Source organism: Esox lucius, chromosome 5 (genome assembly GCF_011004845.1).
Source record: "Esox lucius isolate fEsoLuc1 chromosome 5, fEsoLuc1.pri, whole genome shotgun sequence".
NCBI classification, from domain to species: domain Eukaryota; kingdom Metazoa; phylum Chordata; class Actinopteri; order Esociformes; family Esocidae; genus Esox; species Esox lucius.
In genome coordinates this window covers 25,946,997-25,966,991 of record NC_047573.1, presented here as the reverse complement: position 1 = coordinate 25,966,991, position 19,995 = coordinate 25,946,997, and the positions used below count along the sequence as shown (strand labels likewise).

At 43.9% G+C, this 19,995-nt stretch overlaps 1 protein-coding gene across 11 annotated transcripts in view; it reads right to left on the bottom strand.

Moving 5' to 3' along the window:
• Positions 1-19,995, bottom strand: part of LOC105030729 (liprin-alpha-3) — a 29,619-nt gene that overhangs the window by 8,251 nt on the left and 1,373 nt on the right. For 4 of the 11 annotated variants that reach the window (XM_020046775.2, XM_020046770.3, XM_020046767.3 and 1 more), the window contains exons 2-18: positions 13,958-14,847; positions 11,445-11,546; positions 10,833-10,997; positions 10,631-10,705; positions 10,451-10,510; positions 9,930-10,058; positions 8,489-8,581; positions 7,553-7,605; positions 7,081-7,174; positions 6,679-6,813; positions 4,337-4,420; positions 4,042-4,173; positions 3,857-3,919; positions 3,266-3,369; positions 2,615-2,801; positions 1,661-1,854; positions 1,152-1,398 (exon numbers count right to left, since the gene is read on the bottom strand). In XM_020046775.2, coding sequence (XP_019902334.1) covers positions 1,152-1,398; positions 1,661-1,854; positions 2,615-2,801; positions 3,266-3,369; positions 3,857-3,919; positions 4,042-4,173; positions 4,337-4,420; positions 6,679-6,813; positions 7,081-7,174; positions 7,553-7,605; positions 8,489-8,581; positions 9,930-10,058; positions 10,451-10,510; positions 10,631-10,705; positions 10,833-10,997; positions 11,445-11,546; positions 13,958-14,290 — 2,250 coding nt within the window. In that variant the 5' untranslated portion in view covers positions 14,291-14,847. Of the gene's footprint in view, positions 1-1,151; positions 1,399-1,660; positions 1,855-2,614; positions 2,802-3,265; positions 3,370-3,856; positions 3,920-4,041; positions 4,174-4,336; positions 4,421-6,678; positions 6,814-7,080; positions 7,175-7,552; positions 7,606-8,488; positions 8,582-9,929; positions 10,059-10,450; positions 10,511-10,630; positions 10,706-10,832; positions 10,998-11,444; positions 11,547-11,690; positions 12,178-13,957; positions 14,848-17,305; positions 17,324-19,097; positions 19,237-19,995 lie in introns of those variants that run through there. The other 7 variants (XM_020046768.3, XM_010904782.5, XM_020046769.3 and 4 more) reach the window with 7 other exon arrangements.

The window sequence follows — 19,995 nt, the reverse complement described above, 5'->3', positions numbered from 1 at the left end:
ACTTGTTGAAATCAGATTACTCTCGAAGTCATCTTTTTCCCAGACACATCCGTCCAAATCCACAAAGAGTGTGTCAGACCCCGCCTCGGTTAAGGAGCGTTCGGCCGTTGGCTGCCCAAATTATACGGATCAATAAAAAAATGCACCACCAGGTCCAATGTAAAAAATACTGTCTATATTTCCACTTTCTACCCTATGCTTGTTTTTCAAATGTTGCAACACTCTCTCCCTCTAAATTTTACTACTAGAGTAATATTGATAAAATCTCATGGAACAAATGTAATTGTTTTATTCCTAATGATCTAGGTTTCTTCACTGACAGTCTGCCCACAGAGGTCATGAACCAGTGATCCTCTGCTTTACAACACATGCAACCTACTACAACAAGGTTGTAGGGCAGAGGTATTTATGGGCCCAAAAAGTTGGATCAGTAATAATCCATTTATGATCTGTAATAATCCATCACTGCCAATAGTTTATTCCCAGATGCGTTTCATAAAACTGTAGGCCACTGAACGCAGCTCAGATTCTTTCAATACCACTCTAATGTAGCCTTTAGGGAACTACCGTAAAACAAGGCGGAGGAACAATGGAATATACTTTATTAAGAAAACAAAACTGCTTTTAACCCTCCAAATAAAATACTTTCCAAGAGCCACAATGAAAGTTATGAGACCCTCCCTCATTTTTGACCAATAAAATTTGACCTGTCCATTAGCCAATACAGAAAGAACGGGCTTAATCACCCAACTTACTCTACCAACAAATCACACCTCTGACTGCACTTTTCCAGTTCAGTGATTCGCAAAAAATAAACAATGATGAAAACTTTATGAAGTAGTGTAGATTACTGCCAAATCATTCTATGGCCAAACCCATTATGAGTAACTTAGAATCATGAATATCCCAGGCTTATGGGGTTGTGTAGCTCACTGGACCTTGAAATGCAAAGGGAGGCCAGTACGAAAAAGTATCTGCAAGTTGCTAAATGACTGAAATGTAAAAGCTTCTGTGCGCAAAAGCCTGGGAATAAGTTATACACAGATTACAGCCGGTTCAGACAGTAAACTGAAATGAGGTCATTTGAACTAGCCTCCCTCTGTTAAATAGCCACAACTAAAAAAGACACACTTGTTAATCCAGAGTTGTACCTGTCTGTCTGACTCTCTGGCTGGGGAATGTGGCAGTCGGGGTGTGGAATGTCCAGAACTAGGAGGCGAAGGGGAGGCCAGGGTTGAGGAGGTGAGAGAGGGGGTCATGTAGCCCCTTCCCACGCTGTCCCTGCCGCTGCCCAGCGAGGTGGGAGGCAGAGGGGAGGAGTCCAGGGCCACGCTGCTCACTCGGCTCTCGATCTCCTCTGCTCTCAGCTCCGTGCTCTCCTTCTCCTCCTGGATGAGCCTGACACGTGAAGAGAGAGGAGGGGACGCGGAAAACAGAGAGGAGAGGTGAAGAAAATTAGTTTCCAAACTGAGGCTAGCCGCGGTAAGATTGGAAGCATGTGTGTGGTATCCTTCCTTAATTCATCTGCAGAAAACCTCTTCCTTGATTAAAACACAATGAGATGGGAGTACTTTATCCGGAGTAGCAATCACTTTGGACGGAGCAGAAAAGCGATTAGAGGTGGACCTCTGGATCAGCCAATGAATGAGTACAGACGTACTTGATCTCCTTGTTGATGGCCTCCAGTTGCTCCTGCAGCATGATTGCAAGGGTCTGCACGTCGGTCTGTCCGCTGGGCGAGAGCAGCTCTGAGCTGAACAGGGTCTCCCTGTCCTCCTCGTCATCCGAACAGCCTCCCTCGACCCCCCCCTCAAAACCAGGCCCCATCATGGGGCCACTGTCCCACTCTCCGTACTGCAGAGAAAGAAAGGAGCAGACATAGGGACAGAAGAGAAGAAGAAAAAAAAAAGAAAATAATCTTAAATTAAAGGCTGCCTTGGGCTAAACTTTTCCCTGCAGGAGATCCCACATGACTGGAAATGCTGTAGGTTCCCTGGTGTATATCGGAGGCCTGTGAGGTGTCAGGGGACCCGTGGGCATGTCCACTCCAAAGCACAAGGTCAATGAGATGCGCTTCACGTGAGCAGATTAGCGTCCGTCATCTGTCCACTGTCAGATATGTGCGACCGGCTCGTGTCATCCGTCTGCTATTTCCGTAAACACATCTGTTCCGTCGCTGTTTTATTCTTGCGTGGTGGGGTCTACCAAAACTATGCCAGGGTGTAAGCTATGTTAATCCATGCAGTTCAGTAAATATAGCATGTATTGGGAGTTAGGAGTTGAAACACTGGAGTGTATACTATTTCCGTGAAGGAACATGCTGTAGTTACAAAAAAACTTTTTTGTCAGACACAGTTTCTATTGGAAAACAGAAAACAAAATAAAAACATGGATTACCTGAATGTGCCTAATACCTACCTGAATGTGCCTAATAGGAACTCTGTTTGACAAAAGGTTTAGGAAAGGAGACGTTTTGTTCTGGCGGAATGAATAGACCTCCGGTAAAGGCATAACAGCTGTTGAAATGTTCATCTGACCCATATAAATTGACAACCATAGCCAATACTACGCTAGCAGGGAGCTACATACTGAAAGCAGGCCATGAGATCCAGACCTTGTTGCTGTCGCCCCTGGGCGGGGCCCATCGGCCGCGGTGTGCCCTCCGAACCACCACGCCACTGGATGAGCTGCCGTAGCCGGCTGGGAGGGAACCACCACCCTGGGGGTAGCGGAGCTCCGAGGCACTCCCTGGAAGAGATCTTCGAAAAAGGGTGGAGGGAAGTGAGCTCACGTTGGTCGCCCTACAGAGTTTGTGAGATTTTGTGAGATGAGAAAACAACAATGCTTTATTCATTGTAGCAAATTTTTCAGAATGCATTGCCCCCATTTCCTGAATGAAATTAAAAATAATAATACATTTGTAAAACATTTCAACAAACTGAGTTATTGAGGATTTATCTGTAATCACAACCCATGCATAATTACTTTCACTACTTAAAAAAATCTAGTCCATATTAGCTTACAGAAATGCAAAACTTAAATTTGTGAATTGTCATCAACAATTATGTGTTTGTTTTAAGGGCATTTGAGAAAATTGAATGTCGGCTCTAGGCATTTTTTCCTGATCTTGTCCCCTAAATATTTAAATCTCATTCAGAAGGGGTGACAGGTTTATAACGTCTCCTCAGGTAAGTGGTGTATTACTTGCCCCTTAAGAGATAAAAATGTTTATTTTATGCTTTTATAAAAATGTATTTATAAATACCCTTGAAGCTCCATTGTGGCTAACCTGGAATAGGAAGAGCCAGGCCTGCCCCGCAGTTGATCCAATTCCAGCTGAATTCTCTCCAGCTCGGCTATGAGCTGGTCCTGGGAGAGAAATAGACATGACAAGGATAGTATGATATTTCAGCAAAGAAAATGTCTCCCTTGATTACATGCATCTATTTCCCCTGAAAGAATGACACAAAGAACATATACCGAAGCAGCTAAGAATAACTGAAGAACTGACAGAAATCCCAGAACTTTTTACCACTGCCTTATCAGTGCAGAGCAGTGTGACTGGTCTCCAGGTCTCACAGCAAAACAGGTACACCGTCACGATCATATAGATGAAAACATGTATTGAGACGGAGAAGGGTAAACTATTTTTCCTAGAATCCCAAAAGGGGTTTTCAAAAGTCAGTCTAAACTCAGAAAAGCAACTGCTGAGTGCTACGTACTGTGTACTCCTAAGAGTTTTAAAGCATTATAAAGTAAAACTGATGTTTTTATGTATATACAGATTTTAAAATACAGCAAAAATGTACATAATAAAGAGCTGACCTACTGGGTGTGATAAGCGCAAAATAAGTACCTTGTTTGCAAGAAGATCATCTTGTATTTTCTTCATATTTACTAACTCCTCAGACAGTGCATTCTAGAAAGGGAGAGATCATGCCAAGTTTCCTAATGTTTGCTGTTGATTATGTTGATAAAAAAATACATTGATAGCAATGTTAGCATATATTTTGCTTAACGCTTAACATAGCTTTATAGTACCTTCTCCTCAAGGGCTGCCATTCTCTCTTTGAGGTGAAGCTGCAGTCTTTCGTTGGACTCAGACAGGAGCTTATCCACCGTATCTGAGAGACGTTTGTTGTGTTCATCATTCATCTTCTCTCTCTGCCTTGCCTGAAACCAAGATGAAATCAAGCAGTGGGAGTCAAGGTAAAACTATGATGGGAAAAATGTGGCATGTTTATAGGATGTTTAATGCTCTGTATAGCATGTGTAATGCTCGGTAACTTGTTATATATACCAGTATGATACTTGATGACAAACAATGCATTATTACCCTCTGCAACTCCTGATTCTTCTCCTCAAGTTGTGCCTCCATCTGTCGTAGCCGCTCCTCAAAGTTCCCATGCCGTTCCTCTGCCTGAACCGAAAAGAGAAAGTGTCTAAGCAGAAGATCAAGTACATGTAATAAACTCAGACTGACACATGGACAGATAGAACAGAGATAGAACAAAGACAGAGACAGACCAACAGTAGAGAAATACCAGACAGACAGCACAGAGTTACAGACCAGACAGAACAGAGAGACAATACAGAGAGAGAGGGAGACAGACAGACAGACAGACAATCAGAACAAAGAGAAATTCAGTCAACAGAGTGAAAAAAATAACTGACCAGACAGAACCGGCAGACAGAAAGACCGACCAAAAAGAGAGACCAGACAGACAGCACAGGACAGAGACAGACCAACCCACAAGACCGATAAAGACAGAACAAAAAAAAGACAGATAGGGAGACACAGACAAGAAACAGCACAAAGTTACCGATCGACCAGACAGAATAGAGACAGCCAGACCATCAGACAAACAGAGACAGAACATGGAGACAGACAAAACCAAGAAAAAGACAGAGAGAGAGACCATAAACAGCACTGAGTTACTGATCGACCAGAAAAAACAGAGACAGCTAGACGGACAGACCAAACAGAGAGAGACAGAGCAGAGAGACAGACAGAAAAGAGACCGACAAACATATACTGCTCAAAGAAATTAAAGGAAGACTTAAATCACACATCAATGAGAACTCAGAACATTGTGTAATTGGCTGAGAACAAAATGACGTAACAATGGTCAATGGAAACCAAAATCACCAAACGATTAAGGGCTGGATTCAAACTGAAAATCAAAGTAAATATTTGAAATCACAGGCTGTTACAACTTGTGTGAATTTAATCATGGAAACTCATGTGACTCAGTAGTGTGTATGGCCCCCATGTGCCTGTATGCACTCCTGACAACGTCTGGGCACGCTCCTGATGAGATGGTGGATGGGGTCCTGGGGGATCTCCTCCCAGACCTGGATCAGGGCATCAGTGAGCTCCTGGACTCTGTGGCACTACTTCGTGGTGTCGGATGCACCGATACATAATGTCCCAGAGGTTCTCAATAGAATTCAGGTCCGGGGAACGTGAGGACCAGTCAATGGCATCAATGCCTTCATCATCCAGGAACTGCCTACACACTCTGGCCTCATGTGGCCGGGCATTGTCCTGCACTATGAGTAACCCAGGGCCCACTGCACCAGCATAAGGTCTGACAATGGGTGTGAGGATTTCATCATAGTACCTAACAGCAAGGTACTGTTAGCTAGCATGTGGAGATCTGTGTGACCCTCCAAGGACATGCCTCCCCAGACCATCACTGACCCACCGCCGAACTGGTCATGCTGGATGATGTTGCTGTCAGCACAACGTTCACCATGGTGTCTCCAGACTGTCACATGTGCTCAGTGTGAATTTGCTCTCATCTGTGAAAAGAACGGGGCGCCAGTGGTGGACCTGCCAATTCTGATGTTCTCTGGCAAATGTCAATTGAGCAGCACGGTGCTGGGCTGTGAGCACAGGTCCCACTAGAGGATTTCGCACCCTTATGCCACCCTCCTGGAGTCTGTTTCTGACAGCTTGGTCAGAAACATGCACACCTGTTGCCCCGCTGGAGGTCATTTTGTAGGGCTCTGGCAGCGCTCCTCCAGTTCCTCCTTGCACAGTGGAGCAGATACTGGTCCTGCTGCTGGGTTGATGCCCTTCTATGGCCCTGTCCAGCACTCTTCAAGTAACGGCCCGTCTCCTGGTATCTCCTCCATTCTCTTGAGACTGTACTGGGAGACACACCAAACCTTCTTGCGACGGCATGTATGGATGTGCCCTCCTGGAGGAGCTGGACTGCCTGTGCAACCGGAATGGGCTGCAGGTACCACCTCATGCTACTAGCAAAACACAAAACTAGAGAAAAATCAGTCAGGAAGGATAAGGTGAAAGCAACTGTCTGTGATCACCACCTTCAAAACCATTCCCCTTTTGGGGGTCGTCTTGCTGTTGCTTCTCCCGTGCACCCGTTGTCACTTTAATTTGGACCAAAACAGGTGAAATTGATTCACAAACGCTTACCGTATGCTTTCTAACTGGACAGATTGATAGCCTTGAATGATAATGGACTTGGTGTTATACTGTGACAATTACGCGTTCCCTTAATTTTTGGAGCAGTGTAGTTACTGACAGACAGACCAGACAGAGAGAGACAGTCAGAAAAGTGAGACACAGAACCGTCTGACAACAGACAGATCTGCATGAGTGACACAAACAAATGCGCCGAAGTCAGACATCCAGTAGGGTATGTATACCTTGTTGAGGGCAGCCACCCTCTGGGCGAGCTGGGCCTCTATCTCGGGCAGGGTCTCTGCCCTCTGCAGGGTCTGCTGCAGCTTCTGCTTGGCGTCATCCAGGCGTTCCTGGAGCTGCCTGTTTTTCTCCTCACTCTGGCGACACAACGTGAAAAGAAATGAAGACAGAAGTCTAAAACGGCAAACCGTCACCTAGTCGTATTGCGTAATATTTAGAAGGTACTTGGGATAGAGGCTCATGCCTATTGAGAAGAGGCTCTGTTCTAATGTGCACATGTGGAGAGTTCTCTTAAGAGTCTATCCCTAAGTATTAAAAGACAATCGTATCCTGGGTCAAAACTATTCATTTTTACAGAGTTGTCGGATCTAGTCCGTGAGCCGTGTTGACACGATAACTATTACCTGTCGGTGCAGTGACTCCTTGCTGGCCAGCTCATTCTCCAGCTTGTCTTTGATGTCGTGTAAAGAGGTCGCTTCTCTCTGAGCACTGAGGTACCTGCAATCATCACGGACACATTGATGGCAGGGATGAGGTGATAAAAAACAAGGCTATTCAGCGTTTCACCGATACAAAGGTGCCTACATCATATTTGTGCTCCGCTACATCACTGATCGCTAGTGGAGAACACTGACTCTTAATTGTCAGCACAGTATGCAGACACAAGCCCGTGAATGTAGCCAACTAACTGGAAAACATCCAGACAGTGAGATGAAGAAGGAAAGTGAAAGGGTTTGTGACACTTTGTGAAACCTTCTCAGATAACTGGGGCAGAACACTTGGTGACCAGTCACCGCTGCACTGTATGTTATGAAAGCTAAAAGAGGAAAACGAAACGTCACACGAGCCAGCATCCTTCAGACGATTAAGGGTTACCTGCGTTCTAATGTGGTGATCCTCTCCTCCATGTCCTCCCTCTGGCACAAAGCCTGAAACATGCAGAAACACAGTGAACCAGGGTAAGTCATTCAAAGAAACACATGATAATTGGGTATATGCTTTAAAAACACCTAACGCAGTACAAAGCAGTTAATGTGCACGTTCATGTGAATTGTCTATTCCTTTTCCATATGCACAGCTCATATCTGTCACCTAAGGCTCTTCCATTAAATATTCCTCTACATTAGTGTCCATGATTAATAGAGACCCAAAGGTCCAACTTCAGTAAACGTATCACAATATAGGAGCTCATGTGCAAACAGAATAAGATAAATAAGCCTTTATTACACATTACTTACTCTGTACTATTAAAGCATGGGGGACTGCAGTTGTAGACCCGATTTCTGGCCTTTAAATTAATTACATGAAGCCAATCTATTCAGAATGAAAATAACGGATAAATGCCTATTTTCCTCACTCACAGTTTTAAAGGGGTTGTATAGCCACTGATTCATGATAAATGTAACTCAGGAATACCTCTTCCCCCAAATGTATGATACACATTACAATGCTCCCCGCCTATTTCTATTTGAGGTAACTATTGAGAATGAACTGAGAAGCCCAGGGAGGTGCTAGAATTTGAGGCAATATTTTTCATTTTGGATTTGGGATTCATTATTTTCATTTTTTTTCTCAGGCATGACTTGAACATCTGAAACTAGATTGAAAGTATAAAAGAAATCACAATAGACATATCATTTTGAAAATACAGATTTTCTGGCTCACCAATTGATTTCGTCCAACATATTGGTATCAAAACATCATCTGTGTTGCTCTACGTTGAATTTTGTAATCAACTTATGGCCTTTGAGCCAAAACATTTGTCAAACCCTGATAAAAGGCCATGACCAGGAACAGATTGGTCAGACAGACCTCCTTCACGTCCCTCTGGAGCTTCTGATTGGCCTCCTCCGACTTCGTCACCTCCCTCCTGGCGGCTGCAAGCTGTTCCTCTATTTCCCCAACCTGACATGACATGAGGAAGAGATGCAAGACTACAATGAGGAACTATTAGAGACAGAGACTCCTAACCAGTGAAGAGAAAAAATATTATGTAAATTACAGTGCCTTGCAAATGTAATCAGACTCCTGACCAATTTTCAATTTCACTGAATTACAAATGGTACACTGAAATTTCGTTCTGCTTGATATTTCATTTTAAAACATGGACACTCAAAATAAATCATTTTAAAGTGACAATGGTTTTACATTAGGAAATATTTGGGTATCTCTGTATTTGCTTAGTCAATCTGTAAATCAACAGACTATCAATGACAATTCAATCAACTATCGAATAACATTAACCCTACCCTTAAAACTCATCATATCCCTAACCTTGACCCTTAGGGAACCATTACTCTAACACTTATTGTAAGCTTAACCCAACAGTTAGGTATGGTGGTAGCAGCATCATGCTGTGGGGATTATTTTCATCAGCAGGGACTGGGCTTCTTATTAAAATGGAAGGAAGAATGGATGGCACAAATACCGAAAGAGAACCTGTTTTAGTCTGATAAAAAAACTGAAGCTTGAGAGAGAAAATATACTATTTATATAAGATAATGAACCCAAGCACAAGGCCAAACAAAATTGGAGTGGTTCAAAGATATAATGATACATTTTCTACAGTGGTACAGCAAAAGACCTAATCTCAATCCCATTGAGAATCTATAGTATGGTACTATTTGAAAATTGTTGCCCGCAAGCATTGTCCAATCGAGCACAAAAATAGAGAGCAAAAAAGAAGAACTGACTAAAATAATTTCCAAACTGTCAGCAAAGCTGGTACATACTTACCCCAAAGCTGCTATTGCTGCAAAGGTGTCTCTAAAATGATTCATGTGTCGGGGATGAATACCCCGACACATTAGCAACATATTTTGTTTACAATTTTCCTTGATATAGGTCAAAGTATAAAACTGTCACCATGCAATACTTTTTTTTGAGTGTTAATGTTTTAAACTAAACGATCGAACAAAACAAGATTTCATGTACAGTTTACAATTCAGTAAAACTAGACAACTGTTCTGAACTTCTGAGGCAAATGTTATGTATAGTGACCAGGCTGTGTTGCTTGGGCAGAACAGATACAATGTTATGTCTGTCCACAAGAGGGAAGCGGAGAACTGTTTTGTAGAGTCTTCATACAACACCCCAACCTAATCTCTTTTCACTCTGTTCTGTCTCTCCTCTCTATGTTTCACTCCTGTTCTCTCTCCCCTCTTGCTTTCTTTATTCTCGCTTTCACACACACACACACACACACACACACACACACACACACACAATTTTCTATATTCTCATTCAACCCCACCTGCCGACACATGAGGGCGAGTCTCTCTTTCAACTGGGAGAGCTCGGCTCGCTGGCGCTCTATCTCTGTTTCTCTCTGTCTGTCCATCTCTCCCTCGTCCAGTCCAGAGGAGGGCCCGTTGGGTAGGCGCTGATGTGGGAAAAATAACCGAGTGAGGACAGCGATGAACACAAGATCGATTACACCCACTGTCATACCGCTGAATCCCCCCCGCCAGAAAAAGAAAACACACACCATAATACACATGTGGCAAATGGCTTGGAGTACTGAGTTATTAACATGTTGGGTCTGTTTCGCAAACACAGATGAACCATTGTCTGGGACCCAAAAAAATCAAGCTCAATGCCACTGAATTGGGCCGATTTTGCGAGCATAGATTAAGCCTAGTCTACGACTAAACAATCAAGCTCAGTGACATTGAACTTGATTTTAAAGTACTATACAAGGCTCAATCTGGGTCTGCGAAACTGGCCCCTGGACTCAGAAAGACTGGAAACAGCATGCAAAAATCCCTCACTTACATCTTTCCCGCCGTCCAACCCTTGTTGTCGTCTTTTGATTTGGTCTCTTAAAGAGATTACCTACAAGAGAGGCACATGGTGAAAAACATTGATTCACTGTTTTCATATCTTCCTAATTGTACAAAAAAACGTAAAACCAAGATACCACACTTGAATAAAAAATTCCATTTTGGTTTGTACCTCCTGAGCGGATGCCTGTAGTTGATCCTCCAAAAGGGTCACCCTCTCAAGGGCCACGCGGAGCCGCTCTCGTACCTTAGGGGGCCAGAGATAAGAGAATGAATGTGAAATGCGAAGACGTGCATCCGTCCCGGTCCTTTCATTAAAACAACAAAGGGACTGTTGAGGGCCATTGCTGTTGCCTGCGAGCTGGGGCGCCCACCTTCTCATCCAAGGCCTTGTGGTGCTCAAACAGGGACTTGAGGGCCTTGAGCACCTCCACCTCACTGGAGACACCCGCCGGGGACTGGGCCTGCCTCTTCACAACCGTCATCCTCAGGCTGCGCTCGTGACGGGACACGAGACACTCCAGGTGCTCCAGCAACAACTACGGGAGAGGGGGAGAGGGAAAGACGGCGAGAGCGAGCGGTGGAGGCACGAGAGTCGAGACGATCAGAAGTAAGGAAGGGGAAAGAGACAGTGAGAAAAGAGGCAGTTGAAGACATCGACGGACAGGTAGAAGAGACAGAAAGGGAAAGGAGAGAAAATTGATAGATTGAGTGGGTGATGGAAAGGAAGACAAAGGGGGAAGAACATGAGAAGCGAGGAGAGATGGTAAGAAGAGAGGGAGAGAGATGAGGAAAAATGACAGGAAGACAGTAAGATAAGGTAAAGAAGGATTGGAGGACAACATAGCAAAATGAGAAGGGGGGGGGTGCAGGGGAGGGAAGCAGAACATGTGTGAGTGAGTACTGGGCGGGAGAAGGAACAGTAGACTGGTGAACACAACTGCTGTGAGAGCGCTAACGAGTAAAATGGCTGATAAACATCTTACGCGAGTGTTGTTTCTTTCCGCCTTGAGCTCAGCAATCTCCTCTTCCCTCTCCAGTAGCTGCTCCCGGCAAACGTTCAGCTCCTTAGTCAGCACGGCGAACTCCTAGCGAAACCCCCGAGCAACATGACACGCCAATCATGAACGGTATGGACCGACTGCAGCGATCAATGTCCATGCAATATTATACTGTAACCAGCGAGGCGTACAAAACCGACTCCGAAAAAACACACACGTACACACACGCACCTGCTTTCAGTCAACGTAGGCTATGTGTCGATGCTGAAGCAGCAAACAGGCACACTAATCAAGACACTGATTCACTGACACTGTCTACTCCGCAGTGACACTATCAGCATCAGACTCGGAGGCTCCTCTGTGAACTAGCCTTCGAGGATTACAGTGTTACACAATAACACCGCACTGAGATGAACCGGAGAGACGAGAAACAGCATTGATATGTCACTTACGGCGCTAACAGGAAATGTCCTGTTGACAACATTGCGAGTGAAAGATCTGGCCCTCACAAGTTAATTTAACATGAAACCCATGCGCGGGTTGAACATGGTGATCTGTAATATTTGGACAGCAACAAAAACACCCACAAATTTAGCTTTGTTTTCGAGTTACAAGTTCAGGAGTCCTAACAGCCATTTCACTAGCTATTTACTCATGCCCAAAATCGCTAGCCAACTTCATTGACAATCACAGCGAAGAAGCTAGCTAGGGATTTTATACACTGATGATGTTAGCTGGCCAAATGAGTTGCCAGGCTTATCAAATCAGCATGTCAAGCCAATCTGAGCTTGTCTTATGCTAGAGAAATGCTGTTTTGTTTTTGCATCTTTCTCGTTATTTCTTAACCGCAGTGTGCTTCTGTCTGGCAGTGTTTCGTAAGGAATCATGCTAAGTAGCCCATTGCAGTGAAACAACGCGCTCAAGAAGTGGTTCAGAATTTTTAAATATTGAAACATGAAAGTGCAAATGGCAAAATTTCCATTCTTGCCTAAATAACATGCAGACTAGATCGATCACTGTGGAACACATCAACAAGAGACCAGTCGGTTAAGGGGCTTAGGGGACGAGTGTTCAGTTCGGGATTGGGCTTAGACAAGTACAGTGTCAAAGACTTGTGGTGCTATGCAATCCATAGTAACAATTGCATTAATCAATGTCCCGAGACACACCAATAGACATACAGTTTGAAATACAAGAGGGAGGCAGAGACAAGAGAAGGGGAGTATACAGATGGTGACACAGTAGGACGGTTGGCACTCAGACTTCTGGGATTGGTCCTTGTTTGGATAAGGGTCAGAATTTTGCTTGGCAACTCTGGGCATTTTCATGTTTTTCCATATCTCTGTCTTCCTGCCTGTCAAACTGTATGGTCATTGAAAGGCTACTGGCTCTCTTATTGAAATATCAGCATAGTTTCCTTTGATCTTAAGTTCCAAAAGGTTTGGTGTATGTTACTGTGAGTATACTGTACAATGCACGTGTACTGTACTATACAAAGTTTTCTTGTTCTTGTTTCTTTTTCATTTAAATTCAAATATTAGCTTTTTGATGGAGAATAACAGTTAAGATGAGCCAAGGGTGGCCATGAAAAATTAAAAATACAAGAAACACTTATTTGGAGTGTCCCGACAGTCCTTCTATATACTATCCAAGAGAATCAGTAACATTTCAACTAGGTGCTCTTTAATTTTCTGGAATCTTACCCAGATTTTTCTCACCCCCCCCCCTATGTCTTGCAATCCACTTCCCAATTATGGCCTTGCCTCACTGTGGCAACAGCCAGTTAGGAATGTTCAAAGATTATTACATGCTTCCTCCAAGCACATCTCACCAAGCCGGCCTGATTCCTATCTGATATCCCTCACCCCGAAAAGCCTTCAGCGGTAGACATGCGCCGAGGTAACAAATTCCCCAACTATAAACCCGCAATTGCTCTTGACCTTAAAATAATAAACAATAAGGCAGTCCATTCCAACAACCCACTCATCCCTGCCGGGCAGCGGTGAGCCAGTGTGGACTCCCAGACGTGGTCGGTGTCCCTCTAATCCTTCCTCTAACCTTATTCTGAACCTGACCATAATCGCAACTTCAGCGAGTTGTTGTACTATCAACAAACAATCAACAAGCTCCTACAGACGAACAACTCAATGTTCTCCAAAGACTGTCTGCGTATTACAGTACTAAAAACAAACACGTTCACCTCACTCTGAGATGACAAAATAGCTAAAGGAAAATGCTGACACAAGTAAGGGAAACAAAAGAGAAAACAAGTGCAAACTCTCTCCACGTGGAAGCGCAGTACCATTGTAGATACTCTAAAGAGGCAGGAGTGGAATTTATTGAAGTCCTTCTCCAGACTATGGTAGAACACAGTGATCTGTCACTGCCCTGGGTGTTCTGTGAACCAGCTTTACTCTGCAACTGAAACACACACATACAACAAGTGTGCACAATGCATGAGACCACACGCAAATATACACTCATGCGCTGCACTGTACCTGTGGCAGAGCGATGGACAGCTGTCTGGAGAGGGAGTCCTTCTCGTGGCCCAGTTCTCGGAGGCGTAGCTGGGCTGTTCCGAGGCTTTCCTGGGTCTCCCTCAGGCTCTCCAGCAGCCTCTCCCTCTCCGTCAGCATGTTGACCATAAGGGACTCCAGATTCCCCGTGCTGCCCCCCTCGTCGCCCCCTCCCCTGGGTTCGCCACGGCCACTGTAGCCTCCTCCACCCATGGCCCCACCGGGGCCCCCAACACCGGCACCGACCCCTGGGGAGGAGGGCCCCCCGCCGCGCCCGTCCTCTGAAATGGTGGGCATCACCTCGCACATCATCATGGGACAGGAGAGTGTGTGGCAGGCTGCAGAGGAATGTCTGGGGTTTGCGTGCGCAACAGAAAGCCCTGTGTGTCGTCAAAGTGTGAGTTTGTGGGATCCGTCGACAGAACGTCTATCTGCTCCCTTACTCGTACAATATTTTCTGCTTGAGTCTGTTCATCTCTGGCTGAAATGACAGTGTAGAAAGTTGGAAACAGTTGCTTGGTATCTTGGTAAATAATTGTTTGAAAATGACTTCAATCAGTCATGTTTGATGATATTTTTCACTCCATCTGATAACACTGTCTTACTTCTCTCTTAAAAACAACACTAACAAAAGGGCCTGGGGCACCTTTCTCTGTAACTAACCTTTTTACTGTGAAACTCCTGGGGTTTGTTTACCAGGGTGGATCAATGTACTCTTGATTGACCAAAGCAGGAACTGTCTGTGGGACACTGGGCTTGGTCGGAGGCTAGGATTGGCCTAGGGTAAGAAAAGGGAGGGGCCAGAAGCGAGGAAGGGACCGAGGAAGGCCGTTCTCTGACTGGTTTGGTCTTCACAGCACCAGAAGAGATAGCTGAAAGAAATACAGAGAGTGGAAGCATCACATTAGGCACACCTCAGTTAACACACCCCATGCAAGATAGGAAAAGACAAGCTAGGACAATGCTACTGCTACTACTACTACTACTGCTCTCCTACTGCTACCACTACTACTACTACTATTGCTCTCCTACTGTTACCAGTACTACTACTGCTCTCCTACTGCTACCACTACTACTGCTTTCCTACTGCTACAACTACCAGCAGTACTATTACCTCTACCAATACTACTATTACAGCTGCACTACTACTACTACTACTACTGCTACTACTACTACTACTGCAACTACTGCAATTACAACTACTGCCACTGCTGTTAGTAATACTGCCACTGCACTACTACTATTACTATTAAATGCTGTTACATGTAGTTGTGCTGCTAATGCTAACTACTACTACTACCATTACTATTAAATGCTGTTACATGTAGTTATGCTGCTAATGCTAACTACGACTACTACTACTATTACTATTAAATGCTGTTACATGTAGTTATGCTGCTAATGCTAACTACTACTACTGTTACTACTACAGCTGCTGATAATTTGGCTGATACTGCTGCTATTGTTATTGTTATTGCTCTTACTGCTGCTGTTACGGCCACCGCTCTTACTACTACTAATTTAAGCCAATGGCAGAACAGAAACCTGTAGTTAAACCATTGTATGTGGACAGATGATGAATGGAAATACATAGAAAATTACTAAGCAGAAAATGCAAGGAAAAGGTGCAGGACAATAGCAGGGTGAATGTTTGCAAATGTAAAGTTCAGGTTGTTCACAATGTTTTGTCCCCACAGAAAACTACCCACTTGACCATGTGTTGTAATTTGTGTAATGTTTGTAATGTTAATGTGTCTATGTTTGAGTTAAAACATGAATACAGACGATTAAACTAAGTTTGAGTTGAGGTAAGAGAAACATTTAGTAAATCCATTTGAATTCATCACAATCCCTAAAGTCAAGCATCTAAAAAGTGGCTTACAGCCGACTTACATTTACATGTTAGACATTTGGCAGGCGCCTTCATCCAGAGTGACTGTACAGTAGTAAGTGCCTACATTTTAGTACTTCGCCCCCATTCATAACCTCAGCAATTTCCAACCATCTGCACATTATCTAAATATCCCAAGTATTAGTTAAAGTAGCTTCCCGTATTGACAGTCAACCCACACAATGTGTTTCTCCTCCTCAGACTAGCCGAGGGGGAAGACCTGGCATATGGATGAGTGGAGGAAGATGAAGGGCGGTGCTCCCAGGGGCGAAGTCGAGCAGCCAGGGATGGAATATAATTCCAGTAGCCCGTCCTGTTGCACCTGCGCAACTCAACAACCAATGGCACCCAGGGTTCTCAATGAATCATAAGGACTGTCAAATGGGTAGGTTCTCCAAAAACATACAACAAATATACTATCCTGTAGGTGTGTTATAACATATCAATAACAGATCTGGTTCACTTTCTAAACTGTTGTTACACAACGAATGCATCAAATCTTTCTAATGAGGTACTTTCAGTGGCTGTGTCTAAGTTAATATTGTTTAATGTAATTGGTAATGTGCCATTTTAACCCACTTTGGCAGGAATTGTTGAGCGCAGTGCTCCATTCACCAGCAGTGACTGGAAATTAATCTGCAAGCATTGCAGGATGGTGCATTTGCCTCTATCTTCAAGAGGAACGTTGGTGAGAAGGGGTGGTCTCATGACTAAACGTCAATTTACCTGATAGTACCTGAATGTTTTAAAAATCTTTTAAAACATTTATTTTCACATTGGTTGATAGGATGAAGCAGTGTGAAGGTGGCTAATTATTAGTTAATTTTTTTTCACAGAACAAAAATTATATATATATATATATGTATATATACACTCACCTAAAGGATTATTAGGAACACCTGTTCAATTTCTCATTAATGCAATTATCTAATCAACCAATCACATGGCAGTTGCTTCAATGCATTTAGGGGTGTGGTCCTGGTCAAGACAATCTCCTGAACTCCAAACTGAATGTCAGAATGGGAAAGAAAGGTGATTTAAGCAATTTTGAGCGTGGCATGGTTGTTGGTGCCAGACGGGCCGGTCTGAGTATTTCACAATCTGCTCAGTTACTGGGATTTTCACGCAGAACCATTTCTAGGGTTTACAAAGAATGGTGTGAAAAGGGAAAAACATCCAGTATGCGGCAGTCCTGTGGGCGAAAATGCCTTGTTGATGCTAGAGGTCAGAGGAGAATGGGCCGACTGATTCAAGCTGATAGAAGAGCAACTTTGACTGAAATAATCACTTGTTACAACCGAGGTATGCAGCAAAGCATTTGTGAAGCCACAACACGCACAACCTTGAGGCGGATGGGCTACAACAGCAGAAGACCCCACCGGGTACCACTCATCTCCACTACAAATAGGAAAAAGAGGCTACAATTTGCACGAGCTCACCAAAATTGGACAGTTGAAGACTGGAAGAATGTTGCCTGGTCTGATGAGTCTCGATTTCTGTTGAGACATTCAGATGGTAGAATTTGGGGTAAACAGAATGAGAACATGGATCCATCATGCCTTGTTACCAATGTGCAGGCTGGTGGTGGTGTAATGGTGTGGGGGATGTTTTCTTGGCACACTTTAGGCCCCTTAGTGCCAATTGGGCATCGTTTAAATGCCACGGCCTACCTGAGCATTGTTTCTGACCATGTCCATCCCTTTATGACCACCATGTACCCATCCTCTGATGGCTACTTCCAGCAGGATAATGCACCATGTCACAAAGCTTGAATCATTTCAAATTGGTTTCTTGAACATGGCAATGAGTTCAATGTACTGAAATGGCCCCCACAGTCACCAGATCTCAATCCCATAGAGCATCTTTGGGATGTGGTGGAACGGGAGCTTTGTGCCCTGCATGTGCATCCCACAAATCTCCATCAACTGCAAGATGCTATCCTATCAATATGGGCCAACATTTCTGAAGAATGCTTTCAGCACCTTGTTGAATCAATGCCACGTAGAATTAAGGCAGTTCTGAAGGCGAAAGGGGGTCAAACACAGTATTAGTATGGTGTTCCTAATAATCCTTTAGGTGAGTGTAATATTGAATTACAATTTACTAACAACCTGAATCATTGTTTGGGTTGTGAGACATTTTGAATGGTTGCCTAGTCATTCATTTTAAGTACTCCAGGTTAGTCTGGTAGAAATGTAAAATTGATCATCAGCATTCACATTTAATTTACATTCAGTATTTTCAATATAGTGCTATATCTATAGCAGCGCTGTTTAGACAAGTTACCTTCCCAACATTCTTTATCAAGAATGTGAGCAAATTGGAATTTTTGACAATGAAAAATGTAGGAATGTTGTCCAATATAAATTCCCCATTTACTGTTAATATAACATTAGGTTTTTCTTCAAGATAGGATTTCACCAACAATGAAAAATACAAAACAATATTGGGTCACAGCTGAGACAACCTGGTTCAATTTGGGTCCAAGGACAAAACCAGTTGAGAAGCAATGTGTTAATGTATTCTCTGGTGATGAACCAAAACCTTAATAAACAAGAATTGTGGTCACCAAGCTGGGTCCTGTAAGATTACAGCAAGCTTTTTTTTCTTCCAGCCCCAGCACTAATACACCTGATTCAGCTAATCAAGTTTTGAGCATTTGCTGATTATTTAATTCAACTGTCCAAAAGCTTTCAAACCCTGTAATTCAACAGTGTTTCTAACTGGTCAAGAAGACACAGTGTGTAGGTTTTTGTGACCAGACTGACTTGCGTAACACAGTCTAAAGGCAGAAAGACATTGCCAGAATTAGTACCTCACCTCTCCAGCCAGGCCCACAGTGATTATGTAGTCTTTTTAAGATAACATTTTCAGCACTGTAACAACAATTGGCTGTCTGGACAGACTACAACTCCCAGCCTGTGCCCCAAATACTGTCCAAACCTTTCCTTTTCTTGTATTTTTTTAATCACTGATCGATAATGTGACAGGATAAGGTACAAGTTTTTCGCATACATGTCCCATCACTGTAATAGGGATCAGCGTTGTTGTTCAAGCTTTGTCCTGGGCATAGATATGCGTTAAATGCTTTGTTTCCTGTACTGTGCTAAAAAATACAAATACCTTATCTGAGTAGCCACTAACCAGCACTCCCATGGCCTGCCAGGACCCCAGGCCAGCTGTAACTGCACCTGCCTGGGTTACTATGGCCCTTAAATCAGCATTTCCCACCTCATCCAGGAGTGCTGAGGAGGACCTCTCTCGTGCCAACCTTTCACCCGTGCGGCCACATGTCTCCAGCCCAGGGTCTGGAGAGCCGCTAGAGGGGTAGAGCTTTTGTTTCAGCCCAGCGTCGACACACCTGATTCACCTGAGGAACGGGAACTTAGTTATGCCCAGTGCACCGACTGCACATGGGACCAGCGAGGGAGAATGCACTGGAGATGTGGATATATACAGTAACACATTCATCAGAAATGTAGAACACTGCCATGAGCTCAAAAGCACAAACAGACTTCAGGACCCGCACTAGATACAGCCCAGGCCAGGCCCGTCCAATCTCAGAAGTAATAATGTAGCTAGTATTTTCATTATCTACAGTATGTACATGACAAAACACCATTGAAGGTGGTTATGTTAGCTATGCAATTTCCGTCATTTTCAATGGCTAGAATAGGTTTAATAAACCAGCAGCTATTAAGCATAGACTACTAGGTTAATGAAGTCACTGGGCAACATCCACCACGCACTCGAACTTGAAATGTGAATTAATGTAATTATTCAGTTACCGAAGGATCTCTGTATGCTGTTCATCACCATAATTGTCATCATCCTTATCATCTCCGTCAACACCACATCTTTCACATTGCCATCATGGTTGTTGTTGGCAGCCCATAGTAGGTTATCCCATGGTTGTTCTATACGGCCAATTAGGAACATGCCCCAATCTTGTACAGTATTAGGTTACTAAAATAGCAGCTGTCTACGAATGGGGGGTTAACGCAAATATAAAACGGTCGACCGAGACGAAGGAAGGAGCAATCATTGGGGCGGGGAGGGGAGTGTGGCTGCGGGCTCTCACTATTGCCGACAATGGAGGAAAGAGGGGGATGATCTGTTCATCGTCAAT